Source organism: Tuber melanosporum (genome assembly GCF_000151645.1).
Source record: "Tuber melanosporum whole genome shotgun sequence assembly, scaffold_17, strain Mel28".
NCBI lineage: Eukaryota > Fungi > Ascomycota > Pezizomycetes > Pezizales > Tuberaceae > Tuber > Tuber melanosporum.
Window position 1 is genome coordinate 30,003 of NW_003298830.1, and position 12,404 is coordinate 42,406.

A 12,404-nucleotide genomic window follows, 5' to 3' on the forward strand; every position below is an offset into this window, starting at 1 on the left:
GCTCCCCTGTTGGCTGTCCTTAGTAGTAAAGCCTGGATCGTAACCTACCCAAAATCGAGTATCCCCAACAGTGTGCATTGTTTCCCGACGATCAGATCATTTCCATTGACCATCCTTTTTTTCCCGATCACTAACCCTGCTCTTACGCTCTTTCCCTCCATTGGAGAAAGCGCGCTATTCAACAAACTGGACTCGGTATGAAAACAACCTTTCCCCCCCTTCATCATTGTTGTTGTAGTCGAAAGTATCATATGCATCTGTGCACCCAGCATCGAACGACGTTTGTGAACACGGCTGTCATTACATACCCACAAAATTCAGCCCTCCGCCCGGATATCACTATCACGCAACAGCGGCCGTGTTCACAAACGTAGCTAAATTACGAGGATAATGTCTGCCATGTCAATTCCCTCGTGATCCGTCTCGGTCACTCATAGCTTACTGCCTTTACAAGAGGTATGATACGAAAGCTGGAGAATCGTAATTTCGCAAGAGATCCTATACTCCATGATGGGGAAGCCAAGGCCAAATGGCTATTGGTGGGCTAGCAATTCGGTTTTCCCCTATCTTCAAATATTGGAATTGGCAGTTGGCAATCAGTAGATATCATATCATACCTAAAATATTATGATATCTCAAATAACCACCGCCTCTAAACCGAATACATGTCACTCCGTACCAAAATACAAACAAAAAACTGCTAGGATACCAAACCAAGACATCCAAACAAAAGGAATTTTGCCATAATACTTTATGCTATAGTCCCAATCCAAGTCGGTTCCATTACCAAGCAAAGGGGTGAAGAAATAAAGGAGCAGCAAAAGATGAAGAAAATTTCCAATTTTATTTTTATTCCCCGAAACGCCAAAAAAATGCAAAATGCAAATTAAAAAAGGTGATATATATCAGATATCTCGGACAAGATGACATGAACTCCACCCATCCACTCGGCCTTTCCGGTGCTAGAAGGGGGCGATGTTGGGGAGACAGTCTTATGGCTTTGGGAGGAGGAGAGGGTAGCAAGAACAATCGAGAAGTATCTGGTAGTGCTGCGAAAGAGACATAGCCAAGTTCAACGACGCCAAAAGAGGCTATATCGCTAGGGCTATAGTCGTTCGGGCCTCGAGTAGCCTCACTACTCCACCATGCCCATACTTTGTAGCCAACGAAAGCGGTGTTTGTCCCCATTCATCCAGCCTGCGGGGGTCAACATCTTCCCGTCCCAATAATAGCTCCGCTACACCATCATGCCCACTCGTGGCAGCCAACGAGAGCGGCGCTCTTCCCCATCTGTCCGGCCTATCGGGGTTGACATCTTCCCGATCCAGCAGTAGCCTCACCACTCCAGTAAGCCCATTCTTGACAGCTTGCAAGAGGGGCGTTTGGCCCCGTTTGTCTAGATTATCAGGGTTGACATCTACCCGATCTAACAGCAGCCTCACTACTCCCTCATCCCCATTCCTGGCGGCTAACGTGAGCGGTGTTTGGCCGCGATTGTCTGGCATGTCGGGGTTGACATCTGCCCGGTCCAACAGCAGCTTCACTACTCCGCTGTGCCTATACCTGGTAGCCCGCAGGAGCGGCGTTTGTTCCAATTCATCTATCTTGTTGGGGTTGACGTCTTCCCGTCCCAGCAGTAGCTCCACTACTCGCTCATGCCCATTCCTGGCAGCCTGTGAGAGCGGGGTTTGGCCCCATTGGTCCATCCTGTCGGGGCCGACATCTCCACGTCCCAATAGTAGCTTCGCCACCTCGTAATGCCCATTCTCGGCAGCCCACAAGAGCGGTGTTTGGCCCCACTTGTCTGGCCTATCGGGGTTGACATCCACCCGGTCCAACAGTAGCTTCACTACCCCACTATGCCCGTGTCTGGTGGCCCGCAAAAGCGGTGTTTGGTCCCAGTTGTCCGGCCTATCGGGGTTGACGCATCTCCTTCCAAATAGTAGACTCACTACTTGTGGCCTTCTTCCCCACCAACGACCGTTGCTCCGAGGGTTGACGAATGGCCGACCGAGAAATAACCTGACCACTCCCTCATGCCCATTCCCAGCGGCCCATGAGAGTGCTGTTCGATTGTATCGCGTGTCCGGCATATCGGGCTCAGTGCGCATCTGTTGCAAGAGTAATCTCACTACTTCTTCATGCCCATATCTCGCAGCCCAGATGAGTGGTGTCACACCTGCGCTATCTCTTTGGTTCACATCCCATCTTTTCATCTTTATTAGATCGACCGCAACCTTAGCAATGCCGAAATACGAGACACAGTGTAGCGCAGAAAATAGCGGGCGATAACTAAAGGGCCTAGTAAAAAAACCCCAGATTGACTCCCGGAGTACTTTGGCAGAGATGTGGCTATCGTATTGATCAAGGAGCTCGAGCGCAAGATATCTTGAGCGATCCGAGAGCTCCATTCGCATGTGGGTTCCCCAATACAAAGATGAATATCCCAGGAAGTGTGTGCCTGGAAGGTCACGAGAAGCCCTGGCAGAAAGGACATTGATGGTCTGGAGGTTGAGATAAGTCAAACAAGCTTCCGCTATTTTCGAGTGAGCTCGGCCAAACAGGTCGGCATGACCGGAAAGATATTCTTTGAGGGTGAAATGGATCAATCGAACAGTCGAGGACCCTTTATTGACAGCGACAAGCCCTTGACAACAGCTTAACACTGTCCTGATTGAAGGCACATTGTTGGTATTAAAGTGCGTTGATTCGATCTCGACTGCTAGGGCGTGGCATATCTCATCCACTCTCAACGGCCGTTCCGAATGCGAAATCCACATCAGAGCGGCCATCCCGAGTCTTGCTCTATCCCCTTCCTGCGCCTTTATCCGTCTTATAGTTGCATCATATGCATACCCCAAGTCCAATCCACCTGCCATTGAAGAGAGCTTTTCTCGCCTCCGATAAATTGTCGTTTCCCGTAGGATTGCCTTAATGTTTAGAGATACCAGTAGGAATCTAGATATAGATCTGTCAGTTCACAGCTTTAGATACACCCGCCAGCGCCCTTGTCCCCTACTCACATTTCCGAAACCGTCTCGGGAATATTCTTTATAATGTCCTCCTCCAAACTCTCGTCGATCGCATCCGGTGTTATATCCTCTTTCAGTTTCGCTCGTAGAAACCGAATGATATCATCCTTAGTAGGTGTTATAGATACAACCGCTATCCTCCCAGCAAGATGTTTCTCCACTTCACCCTGGATATGCAATCTCCCGGCCATAAATATCCGTGTGCCTGAGGATCCCTGTAGAATTTGTCTCAGTGAATCAAGCAACTTTTCTCGATACTCCAACACACACTCGTCGAGAGCATCAATGCATATGAAGGTGGGTCGTGAGGACGATATATCCTGTAGCATCTGTATAATTTCCGATAGCCCCAGTTTCCGGCCCCCGATGACCTTTCTCTGGTCCCGAAAAGCCTGGACGATCTTTTCCGGAATATCTTCCAGACCACCGACAACCTGTTTTAGCAGGGAACCCAGTATGCTCGTTGGGGACTGCTCTTTCGGCGCAGCGAAGTCGAAGTAGAAGCACGCGACAGCAGCATTTTGTCCCCTCGCCCAATCGCATAACGTATCTACTACAAGGGAGCTAAATCACGGCTCCTTAGTAACACCCCTGCTTCACGAAGGGCACACTTTCTCACCTGATGTAGGTCTTGCCGACCCCCGGAGCCCCATAGCAAAACAAAGCCAAATTATCGAATTCCCCGCCACGAATACCATCAAACCAATTCCGATATTCCTCGGTCCGTAAGAGCCACTCTCCCACATCTTCGACTCGATGGGCTCTAATATCATCGTGTCGTATTCGGGGATCCAGTGGGGATAGCCATGCGAGAATCTCAGACCTATCGTCGGCACCACCAAGGTTATTCACGAACACGTTGAATGAATTGGTATTGAAAGAGTTGAGGTTGGATGAGCTGCTGTTTTCCCTGACATGAGACTGTGACATTTTCCTGCGTCCTTCTTGCTGTCTAGCTGTTTGTATATTCGATCCAGAAGTTATGGGTTATTGAGTATGGTGCTAGAGTAGTGTGTTAATTGATAGAGTCCCAGGGCTGAAGAGAAGCGGGGTCAGCCAGGAATGTTTGAGCAGAGAGACCTTGCTGGTATTCGAGTACTAAAATTAAACTTGCAGCGCCCATCATGACTCAACCCCCTGAGCAACAAGCCACCTGAACAACCGTAACAAACCAACAGTGCTCCTAAAGGTACGGTAGGACTACAGCTTGGAGTGAGGGGGGTACCGGTATTTTCACCGATGAGCGTTGGCTACTATTCCCACCGGTATCCCACAAGCGGGTAAAGTTAGCCAGTTGACAAGCGATCAACAACCATGTCCAAATAGCATGCTAGTTGTCCCGGGCAAGAAGTACCCGAAAACAGGGGGGGGGTAAACGCCACTTGGGGGTAAGGTGAGGCAGGGGAATCCAGGGGTGCCAAATTGGGAATTCTTAACATCAACAAAGTAGTTTACACAATAGAAAAAGCATATTTTAGAGCTAGATTTTAATATATACACAATTAAAAATAAAATAAAATAAAAAGACAGTAGACTACCAGCGAGTATGACTACCATTGGCTGCAATAACAGCAGCAATTCTCTCCGGCATTGAGTCCACCAATTCCAGGATCTCAAACTCCAGAATATTGTGTGATTCCACCATAATGGCATCAACCATTCCTTGCTGACAGACAGGATGGGGGTGCCGCTTGTTCAGTATACTTTTTAAAATATGCTAGATGTTCTTGATCAGGTTAAGATCTGGGGATTTGGGGGGCCAATTAATTTTTGGCATATTATACTACTCTGGAACAGCAGCTGTATACCGGGTGTCACGAACGTGGCTTAGTGAGGAAAGGGTTTTTCACGTGACACATGGTTATGAGTCACAGGTATGTTATTGTTTCACGCATATGACCTATTCAGGTTATATGATTAGTTATGTGTGGGATTTGTGATGCTTTCGCACATGGCTCAAGTATGAGTCATGGGACATGCGCCTGACGAGTATGCCTTACGAGTGTGCCTTACGGGCAAGCCTTGCGCATATGATTTATGTTTCGCACATGACCTCATTATGATGTCATGGGTTTCGTGCATATGACTCAGTCGAGTCATATGACTTGTTTATTGCGTTATGATTGGTTTATGAGTTTTGCACATGACCTCGCTATAAGGTCATGGGTTTTGAGCATGTGATCACTTTGGTCATATGACTAGTTTGTTATGATTTAGTTTCGCACATGTGACCACTTTAGGTCACATGACTAAAGGCGGGAAGAACACTATATAAGGAGGCCGATGCGGCCGAGGAAGATAGGTTCTTCACGCTTTGTTCTAAGTACTTTTCCTACTTATTACTTTAATGAATATAAAACACCCTTACGATCTTTACCTTTATTGCAACTTTATCATTACGCCAAGGAAGGAGCTTTACGAAGAAGAGTTAGAGAAAGCTTATGATAGGCATTCCCGGTAGAAGACAAGGGTCTTGTACTATCGGTAACGTAGGCAGAGGCCTAGAGCTATCGTAAGACAAAGAGAAGAAGAAAGACAGGAAGAGAAGTATCGTTCCCCGTCGCCAAGCACTAACTATCCAAAGAGGGATCGTTACACCGGGCCTGATAAGCAGATGCCCCATTCTCCATGACCACAAGTGTTGTGCTCCTCCTCTGACCTTCCCAATACTAATACAGTCACAGGATGGGGGTAAGAACATGGTTAACATAACTATTGGCTCTTATGGTTCCCCAGTCCTCCCAATTCCAAACTACTAGAGGAGTTTTATTGCCCTCAAGTATTCTCCCCCATATCATAATTGCTTTTATTTTAGGAAACTTGGGGGCGATACAATCCTCCTTGTACTTTTCTCCTGGATGCTAGGTGATCCAGCTTCTGCCATGAGATCAGGTCAGCCAGAGATAACACTTGTCTGTCCAAATTACCTGGTGCCAGTCCTCTCTCATCTAATGCTGGTACCAGAAGGCAAAGGCCAAGCGTTCATTCTTGTACCGCTCTTTGAGAAAGGGTTTTCTTACAACTTGATGAGAATATCCTTTGAGTGAGAAGGCCTTTTGGATAGTCTTCTCACTCGCTTGGACTCCACAGAGCTCTGCAATCTCCATAAGGGGTATCTGGTGATGAGCTGAGGATATTGTCGCTGTAGTGACAAGGGGGTAGCAAGTGGGACTATCGATCGAGAATGGTTGATTCTTTCTCTTTTTTGGTGTTGCTGGGGCTTTGCATATATCATGCACTATACTGAGGCCAATGTTTTGGTCCTTGGCAATCTGCCGGTAAGTCCACCCAGCCCGAAATCACAAAGTATGCACATAGCAGCACTTCTTATATGAGGTATCAGCAGGAATCTGGATATAGATAAGTATAACTATCTTCATACTTCTGTGATACTTATTTGTTTTAATATTATATATATTGTTTTTACATTATAATTGGCTTTTTGAAAGAATAAGAAAGTGTTTACCAGCCAGAATAGTAAGCATTCCGGCCTCAGCAGGGCTTTTATCACTATGTATATGGGCCTCTCAGCTATGCACATGAGCCTCTCAACCATGTCTTAGCCCCCTAACGTATCCCTGAAATATCCCTGAAGTATCCCTGAATTATCCCTGTTTTCCGTCTAAATTTTCAGGTACTTCTTGCCTGGAACAAGTAAAAAGATGATTGCTTGGTAAAGAGTAAACAAGGGATACTGCATTCAGATACTTTCCGGTATTAGCCAACAATATCCACATTCTTGGGTGGCATATTTGAGTGCGCCAAGGTAACCGAAGGCAAATTGTAGGTTAAAACAAATCTTACCAATATCGCGATTTCGTTTCAACTTGTTTTTTTTACTCCATGTACCATTATTGAGTTCTAGTAGTGTACCCAGAGAGTTCTAGGAAATTAACTTCTTACTCACTACCGGTACAGTACAGCGCTCGAGAGAAAAGCATTGTAAAGGTAAAGTACTGTACTAGCAAGATAACTGTTTCTGTATGAGCCAAAAACAACTCGTTCACCATCACTTTACCTTATACTATAATAATACTATTTCCTCACATCCGGAGAACCAGCAAAAGGCCTGCACGATGTGTAAGTAAAAGATGTACAGTAAAGTATTGGGGTGACTAGCAAGCCATCAATCAAGAAACAGCAACGAAAGGGATGCCCCAGACATCAGCAAAAACCTAACCATCTTTTCAATCATAAGATATATATGGCTAGCAAATGCAGTCTCAAAAAACCTCCTCAAATAAAACAATTCTCCCCTCTTACAAGTTCTGGTAAGCGGGTAGAACCCCTAGAAGAGAGTTGAAGCCTTCACTGTGATTTCCTTGACTATCATTTTTTTGTAACCCTAGAGACCTTTTCAGTTTTTCTCAGGTTCTCAGACTCTTCCAGTCACTGAATCAAACCCTCTATCTCCTCTGTTGTCAATACTGAATTGGCCGTTAGGATCTGTGACATGATCGCTCACCTTTGCTTTTGTAGTCCACGATCAGTATATAATTGCTTTTAAATTTTGTCACTAGTTTCCGCAATGAAAATCCTCTTCGTTCAATGTACGGTACAGTACAGTACTGTATGCTAATTCTCACCACCGATTACATGCACTTTATGGTGGGGCGCTCAAGTATATTACTGAAAATCTTTCAACCCAATTGGTTGATTGTCTAAAGTACTGTGCCCTGATGCAAGACCCCGCATTTACTTTTGCCGAAAAAACCTACTTTTTAACTTTGAACACCTTCAAGCATATCAGAGTAAATAGATTAATAAAGTTGAACAGCCCAAGACCACATACAACCCCGCCGCACCAAACCCGGCAGCTGGAGAAATGGTTTAACATAACACACAAGTCCAGGAGAGAATATCGACCGCCCCCCCGCGGACCGTCAGGCCATTTACTTTTTTTTAAAAAAAGAAAACACCAGTAATACAAGTATATGTACTAGTACTGTACAGTACTCGAGTACTCGTACCGCAGCCGGGTAGCGAGCAGGAGTGCGCTCTGACGAATCCAAGGTCATTTGAAACCTGCAGCCGGCGCTTAGGGAAGAACAAAGAAATATATTATCAACTAAAGTCACGTTTTCCAGCTGGAGCGGGTAAAATGGCACAACTCAGAGCTAATACCTAAACTCCACTGCCAAAGGCAACTTAAACACTGGCTACTAACCCTCTCCATCTCTCCTTCAATATGATACCAATCCCTCCCCGTCGGCCCTAACTACTATTACATCCCACTAACAGCCGTTGGACTCACTGCCAAACACCCCCCCTCCCGCACCCAAGAGAAATAACCAGTTCTCAACCCATAAACAATTCGGAGACACTGTTACAAAACTTTAGCCTTTCGATAGCGAAATACCAGTAGCACGCCCAGGGGATTGCAACGAGACGCTAGCTTTGCTGGGAGGTCGGGGTCGCTAAGCCAAATGTGGAATAAATCTAGCCGATAGCTATGGTGCAAAAGCAATGAATGAGGAACACGACATGGTAGGTTTGGGCGGGGTGGTTATGTGACGTTAGAGTCAAACGAGTAGCGATTGCATGGTGCAGGATCCGGCGATAGGTTGGGGGGGTATTGTTGGGTGCGGCCCCGCGGTAGTGGGTAGTGTGTGGGTGGAAAGGGAGGATTCTGCGGGGGTTTATGATAGTCTACTTAAAACCGGAAGTTATATTCGGGGATACCGTTTGGAAACCTTAATCTTGTATAATAATATTATTATGGTCTAATCACTTCGATCATACATATCTATCCGGTACCCCAATTCCATCACATTTAGAACGCAAGATCGCCCATTCAGGGACTAAAATTTAAACAACCGGTGCTAGAAAAAAAAGTTTATACCAACCCTCATGGTATCACGCCCATCCTATAATCTCGCCTTAATCCCCCTATCCAAAAACCACCCCTCAACCCTCTCCCTCAAGCCCACAACCACACTCCCATCCTCGACTGTAGCCGGAAGCTCCACCTCCTTACCAAACTCGCCCCTAACAGCATTCTCTACAACTGCCCTAACCACCCTCCTGAGTGTCTTCCCGCTACGCGTGCGGGGAACCTTATCCACGACGACAACACCACGAAGGACAGCAATCGGTCCAATTTCGGTACGCACGTAGCCGTTAACCTCCTTCAACAACACCTCCTCCGAAGGAGGAGAGGAAGAGCAAGAAGGTTTAAGAACAACGACCGCAAATGGAACATGCCCCTTGAGCGGATCCGGCGCACCGACAACATACGCCTCGGCAATCGCCACATGCGAGAGTATCGCCTCCTCAATTGCGCCAGTCGAAAAACGGTGCGCGGCGACATTAATAACGTCGTCGGTGCGCGACATGACATGCACGTACCCATCCCGATCCAGGAATCCGGCATCGCCGGTGTCAAACCATTCGCCTTTTCCCGCGAACCTTGCGAAGTACGCATTGTGGAAGCGTGCAGCTTCCATGTCGCACCATAGTTCCGTAAGGCCCGTTGGCCCGAGCGGCGTTGCCAGGACGATGTTTCCATTCTGGCCGGCAAGGAGCGGGACGCCGGCGTCGTTTACAACTTTTAGGTCCCAGCCCGGCATGGGTTTCCCCGCGCTACCGGGCTTGATGGGTGACGGGAGGGCATTGAACCCCAAGGAGATACCGGTGATTGGGGAGCCGGATTCGCTGGACCACCAGTTATCTACTACCAACCCCTTGCAGGAAGGAGAAGTTGATGGGCCGAAGATCGCATTTTGGTAGTCCGTTACTATCGACGGCTCACTCCGCTCACCGGCCAGGAAAATTGCGCGGAGGGAGGAAATGTCGAATTCCCTGACCATCCCCAGCGTCGGATCCTCGCGCTTTATCGCACGGAGCGCTGTCGGCGCAGTGCTCAAGACGTTGACTTTCCATTCGGAGATTATCCGCCAGAAGGTTCTCGCATCCGGAGTCCCCACGGGCTTTCCCTCGAACAGGACTGTCGCGGCGCCTATTAGTAGCGGCGCATAGAGGATGTAACTATGCCCGACGACCCAGCCCAGGTCGCTGGCGGTGAATATCGTGTCACCGGCATGGATGTTGAAGAGGTGTTCTATCGTGTACTGCAACCCGACAATGTGTCCTCCGATGTTCCGGGTTATACCCTTTGGCTGGCCGGTTGTGCCGGATGTGTAGATTATGTATTGCGGCGCGCAGGAGGGAAAGGCAGCACCGACTTCCACGGTTTTGGCGCTGTTGGGGATGGGGACGCGGGTTATTGAGTTAGATGAGGCAAAGTTCGGCGGGGATTGGCTGCGTCGGGTTTTCAGTGACCGAACAAGGCTGTTCCAGTTTAGTTCTTGGAGCGACTTATCTAACGAGACGTAGAGTTCGTCGCGCTGTAGGACAAGTGCGTTCTGTGGCTTCCAGTTGCTTTTGGAAATTGCTTCGCGGACCTGTAATTCTTTAGCCCCCCTTCTTTGAGAGTGCGGGGAAATATCATACCAATGGCAAGTAAGGAATAATCCTACTCCCCTCAATCCCACAACTCGCCGTAAGCACCAATTTTGGCCTAGCAGACAAAATCCGCTTTGCGCATTCGGCCGGCGAAAAGCCCCCGAAAACAACCGTATGTATAGCCCCCAAATGTGCTATCGCCAGCAGCGCAATCGTGCACGAGGGTATCATCGGCACTGTCCAGCGTCAGCAAACAAAACTTCCAGAGAAGGGGAAGAGGAGTAAACAAACTGTAAACAAGAACCGTATCGCCCTCTTTAACACCCAGCCCCCTCAACACCTCCGCAAACACCTCCACCTCTTCCTGCAGTTCCGCATACGTAATAACACACTTCCGACCCGTCACGGGCGAATCCCAAATTATCGCTCTCTCCTCCCCCCGCCCTAAAAGCACATGTCTCGTGACGAGATTATATGTAGTAGAAATCCTCCCATCGGGGAACCACCTCCACTTCCTTTTCCCGTCGACGCGCAGAGGTGTAGAGTACTGCGTTTCCCACGATAGCTTTTGTGCGTGGACATGCCAGAAGTCAGCGGGAGCTCTGAGGGATTCCGAATAGTGTTTTGACTGTTCATCCATTCTGCCCTCTTGTTGTTTTGCGGTGGTGGTGGTGAAGCTGTGCCGACCGTGCACTCCTACCCGTACCACCCCGACAACAATGACAACCGCAGACTAAGGAAATCGGTTTACCCATGGACGTAGCACGTGATCTGGGGATGCGGAAGATAGCCAGCATTCTTTCACTTAACTTATCGCTTCTTCGTCTCCCTCTACTCGAGTACCGGCACCAGTACTTGTACGATATTTCAAGCAAAACACCGGTACCTAGTACTTATAACAGACGAACGTTCTCAAAGCGCACTTCCCACGCCGCCTAAATCCCCAAGGATCAGGATAATCCGCCATCCTGCACCTCTACGGAGGTACAGCGCCTAAGTTTTGTATGTTCCACAAGCAGGGGGTGTTTAGCTAGCAGGGATGAGAGACAAATTGAGTATAGTGGATTGGTTGTTCTGGGGCATGAGTTCTTGAGTAGAGTGAAAATTTTTCTCGTCTGAGAGGCTATGCTTTTTTGTGCTCCATGTTTATAGTTAATCCAAGATGCCAATTCCAGGAGGCACAATATCGTTCCATCTGACAAGAGACCAGAGATGAGACTGTCAGCTTCTGAAGGCAATCAGATGGAAGCAGATACAAATCTAGGAGAGAACTGAATTCTCTCTGTAACAAATACAGTATGCATGTACTTCTCCAGCCACTCCGGTAAAGCATACTGGACATACTCCTGTGTTTACTCAAGTCCAAACTGAGGACCTCATTGAGTACGTATGCGCATCTGGCCAGAACTGACACTTTTCATATCAACAGCTGGCAGATAAGCTGGAATTGGGAGTTAGAAGGAAAGCTATCAGATCAGCATTGATCAAGGAAGGCTTTTACTGTCGTCTTGCAATGAGGAAACCTCTGATTAGTGAGCAGAACCAAATTATAAGGCTTGCGTGGGCTCAGGAGCATGTGGATTAGACGATAGAGCAGTGGTGCTCTCTCTTATGGACAGATAAGACTTGGATTACACATGACAGGTATACAATAACATGTATTACCAAAAGGGCTAGTAAAAAGTGGAATCCTACGTATATTGTGGAGAAACACCAGAGGAGATGAGGATAGATGTTCTGTGGTTGCTTTTATAGAAATAAGCAAGGTCCTGGGATATTTTAGGGAAAAGATTAGGGGTCTATTAATTCAGAAAGTTATGGTATGCATATAGTTCCTGTGATGTATGGATATATTAAATTATATCATTAGGATGGGATTTATTCAAAGCTGATATAGGATGGTGCTCCTGGGCACACAGCTGGAGATATAACAACAGACCTAGGAGAGAGAAAAATTGGGATCATTTA

General features: G+C 47.4%; 1 protein-coding gene; it reads right to left on the bottom strand.

Moving 5' to 3' along the window:
- Nucleotides 1–8,851: 8,851 nt before the first annotated feature.
- Nucleotides 8,852–11,076, bottom strand: GSTUM_00004983001 (uncharacterized protein; the record flags this gene model as incomplete). XM_002836987.2 has 4 exons in its annotated part: nucleotides 8,852–10,232; nucleotides 10,314–10,435; nucleotides 10,485–10,672; nucleotides 10,728–11,076. The coding sequence occupies 4 exons, from the start codon at nucleotides 11,074–11,076 to the stop codon at nucleotides 8,900–8,902; spliced, it is 1,992 nt and encodes a 663-aa protein (XP_002837033.1). The 3' UTR covers nucleotides 8,852–8,899.
- Between the last annotated feature and the right edge of the window lie 1,328 nt (nucleotides 11,077–12,404).